Below are 3,998 nucleotides of genomic sequence, written 5' to 3'. Positions count from 1 at the left end.
CAGTTTTCAGGTTCATGTCATTTAAGAGTATAAGTGACCCAAATGTAGGCTGCTAAGAATCCACCTGAAAGAATCAGAAAACCGAGCTTTTACTGATGTAGCTCCAGATCACAAATCAAGTCTGAAAACGGCATGGAGACACGGCATCCAGCCTTGTTTGCACTGTAGCCGAGGATATGCACAGGGAAATGGAAACATAAAGGTAAGAAGACACAGCTGAACTCAAACTACTGAGACATGAGGCACCTGTAGTAAAACTAAGGTGAAGAAAAGAGACTGACAAAATCAAACAGGAAGTAGCCAACTAGACACAGTGACAAGCCACTGACACTCAACTGAACACCGAGAAACACGGTGGAGGCTACGATCACCAAAAACACCAAGGACCAAATATAATAGAACTCAAAGACTACTTGACCTATAATGATGATTCTAAACAGGACTTGGAACGCTAAAATAATCATAGAATCTCGGATAAATGGAAATCCAAATTAAAGTTCAAGAACAATAATGAAAAGCTAAAAAAAACAAACCAAAAAAAAAAAAACAATAATCATAAAAATATGCCAACGAAATGGGTAAAAATCAGGGCCAGAAGACCTCCTATCAGAATCAAGCATATGTTACTATAACAGGAAGAAAACAAACTTCAATCATTTTGTGAGCATTTTTTCATTCAGAAAAACGAGTCTATGATTTTTAATAGTTTCAGAAATAAATGTCCCTCTTATGTTTGGGTATAGCCTAACAGACTAAATCCATCCTCCTTTAGATACAAAGCTAATACCTTAACAGGTGAAAACTGAGAGTGCTCTTTGGTGAGCATTGGCATTGAGCACTGATTACTATGGCTCGATTTAACCACAGCGTAACTTTTCAGACTCGCAATATCGCACCATAGAATAGCAACAAAACATTAATGCGCACATAGCCATCGATAATGACCAAACGCTCTCACTTAACTGTGATTTTCCTTTTTTAAAGTCAGCATCCAGCCTGAGTGTTACACTAAATGTCACTGGAGGCAAATGAGGTTTAAATTCACCTTTCAGGGAAACACTTAAAGTTTGTGTTGTGCTCTGTATCTTCACAACTGGATAGTTTCAGAATCATGTTACAGTATTGCCCTCAAATATTCTGCCTTCCTTTTTTCTTTCATCTAAGTTTTTGTGTTTTATATATAAAATCTTTTCCGTGAGAACTTCGCCTGTTTAAGAAACCCTCACACGAGCAGATCCATGAGTTCTCCTGTTGAAACGATAACCTGTAGCTGTGAAGTGAGAGCATACCTCTAACGCACAGCAGAGACATCGCAGCGGGATTTTGTGCAACAGTTCCTCCGACCAGCCTTCAGTGAGTTTGCAGCCCAGGTGCCTGTTGCACAGAAGTCCTTTAGACTGCTCCTAAATGTCGCTCAGTTTCCGCTTCATCGCGCCGCGCGGTGAGGAAAGGGACAGATGTCGGGCAGGTGGACAATCCAGGAGGTCCTTAGGGTTTAAAGGGATGACTGTCACTGGCAGAAAACGAGTGCCTACCAGCTGAAATCCGGTAGAGCGGGGCGGCACTTGTGCTGCGTTCAAATGTCACAGGCAAAGTAGGAATCTGGGCTATCAGCTCGAGCATACAATTGTCCTCCTGTGGTTCATAACACTTTACGCCACATTTGAAATGTTGAATTCAGCTTGCCATGCCCAAATCCTAGTTTCCTGCTTCACTGACAAAAAGAAGGGAAAAACAGTACAGTATTAAGTGATGCCAAAAGAAAACTTGGCAACACTTTATGATATGACCGCGACTAAACACGTAATTCCTTTGTAATTAAATTGAACTTCATTCTATTGTATTTAAAATTACAAAGTAATTATGTTTACCTACTAATACTTAAGGGCACGTACGCTAAAATAAAGGGTTAACGAGTAAAGTTTTTACAACAAACAAAGAATAATTATATATTTCAGTAAAGTGATTAAAGTCTGTAAGGATTTTAATTGATGCGTAAGTCATTTTTGGCAGTGCAGAAGTCATTTTAAATATTGCACAATTTGAGGTATTTTACAGAAGAGGAGAAACAAATTATACAGTAAGTAATTTCAAGTACAGCATGATTTTGAACATTCATTCTGCTCATCAACATAATGAATATTAAATGCAGATGTAAAAAAGGCACGATACCCAAAATAAAATATGCTAAGCAGTGCTCCATCCCAACATAGAGCAACCCCACCCAATACCACACTCTCCATCTTCCTTCACTGTATGGAGTCAAGACAGTCATCCTACTTGAGCAGATACACGTGTCTGTAGTAGGTGCAAGCTTGTAAAGTACATCAGCAGTTTGGCCTCTGAGACAAGACTTCAGCACAGCATGTGCATAAGTTCTCAATTCCAGGACTGAACTATAGAGATTTGCTTCACAGCAAGAAACAAATAGAAGTTTTTTATTACTATTTTTACAAAGATCATTTTAATTGGGTCCAAGTAGTTAAAGATGCATTTTCTGACATATCTGAAATGAGAAAGATAATTTAGGGTGTCGATCTTATGTTAAAAGCACAACAGTAGATTAGAAAGTAAATGCCATTCTTACCTTGAGCATCCTCATGTGTGCTAATTAAGCCTATTTCCAAGCTTGATGGTTGTCTATGGGAAAAGCCCTGCCCCTAGGATAAGGCCACGTTCTGCTTTGAGGCTGAGTCTGAAGGATATCCTGGGAGCCCTGCCTCTGGGTCTCAATCTGAAGCCTGCGCTGAGAGCCCTGCCTCTGGGTACGTGTCGGAAACCTGTGCTGGGAATTCTGTACTTGCCTCAAAGTCTGAGGCTTTCTCTGTGTGCCCTGACTTTGAGGCAGAGTACTGCTTTGGAAGGCCTGATCCTGTAATCCAACCTGGTATTGGTGGACAGGAACCAGGGACCGAGGCCAAACCTGATACCTGGAAGCCTGGGACGGCAACGAAGCCTGGTAGTTGGGAACCCGGTGTTGTGACCTAGGCTTGTAGTTGGGAATCTGGTAATGTGACCAAGGCCTATAGTTGGGAATCTGGTAATGTGACCAAGGTTTATAGCTGGGCATCTGATAATTTGACCGAGGCTTATAGGTGGGAACCTCAGAACGCAACCAGGACTGGTAATTGGGAATCTGGGAATCTGACCAGGACTGATAATTAGGAATCTGGAAATGTGACCAGGGCTGGTAGTTGGGAAGCTGGAGCTGAAGGTTGGACTGGTAACCTGAGGCCTGCTGAGGTTTTACCACATCTGCAGTTTCAGAGTCAGGATACAAAGCTGAAAACAGAAAATTTCAGATCGACGCCACAAGTGAAATAGTTCTTTTGTCATTTTCTACTTAAGCTGTAGTTTGAGTCAACATGTTGTCTTACATTTTACATTTGCTTGAAGCTCCCCCACACAGAGTAGCCATGGCAGCACCGCACTAGAAAAGAATACAGGTTTAAGTAACCCTGTGTCACTTCAAATGGACATAGCCATTGTATGGGGGCACAAAATAGTACCATAATAGTCTCATAGCTTCAATCAGTGACCTAAATGCATGCAGAAAGGCAGCTAGACCCAAAAAAACAAAAAAAAATCTGCTTTCCTCCTTCGGTGGTGCAGTTGTAGGAGCGGTCCAGTGCACATAATTTATCTTCTTTTGACAGCCAGTCAAAGTTCTTGCCCTCCATCTGATTGACTGGAAACAGGTGGATTGATTGCACCTGGACCAGATTCATCATGATTCACAGGTGTTGTGGGACTTTGTTGTGAAACACTTTGAACAATATCAAAGCCACAATCTTATTTCAAAATTGCCATAAAGCAAACGACACATTCTGGTTACCATCTGGTAGCTTTGCATTTATTGTTTGAGTTATTCTATAATTAAATGCTTAGTGGTCACTATGCCAACCAGTTTGATTCACAGAATGGTTGTCTAAAGATCTGTGTTTGAAATTAATGGAGACAAGATTAAAATGAGTTTTATTATTGTTAGGTAACAATAA

General features: G+C 40.7%; 1 protein-coding gene across 1 annotated transcript; it reads right to left on the bottom strand.

Moving 5' to 3' along the window:
- Positions 1–2,617: 2,617 nt before the first annotated feature.
- LOC146658060 (uncharacterized) lies at positions 2,618–3,728 on the bottom strand. The gene is made up of 3 exons (XM_085426798.1): positions 3,592–3,728; positions 3,378–3,430; positions 2,618–3,282 (listed from the first exon to the last, which is right to left on the bottom strand). Exons 1-3 carry the CDS (start codon positions 3,726–3,728, stop codon positions 2,618–2,620), a joined length of 855 nt encoding a protein of 284 aa, XP_085282924.1.
- Positions 3,729–3,998: the final 270 nt, after the last annotated feature.

This window comes from Rhamphochromis longiceps, linkage group LG12, assembly GCF_057381845.1.
Source record: "Rhamphochromis longiceps isolate RC_006_pf linkage group LG12, R_longiceps_female_GT1.1, whole genome shotgun sequence".
Taxonomy (NCBI): Eukaryota; Metazoa; Chordata; class Actinopteri; order Cichliformes; family Cichlidae; genus Rhamphochromis; species Rhamphochromis longiceps.
This window is presented reverse-complemented; position numbering and strand designations above follow the sequence as displayed.

Bases quoted from the DNA above. Each gene is read 5' to 3' on its own strand.
- LOC146658060 (XM_085426798.1), bottom strand. From the start codon at position 3,728: ATGAATCTGGTCCAGGTGCAATCAATCCACCTGTTTCCAGTCAATCAG. The intron at 3,431-3,591 runs GCAGATTTTTTT...ATTCTTTTCTAG, and splicing joins TGCACCACCGAAGGAGGAAA to TGCGGTGCTGCCATGGCTAC. The intron at 3,283-3,377 runs GTAAGACAACAT...TTCTGTTTTCAG, and splicing joins GCTTCAAGCAAATGTAAAAT to CTTTGTATCCTGACTCTGAA.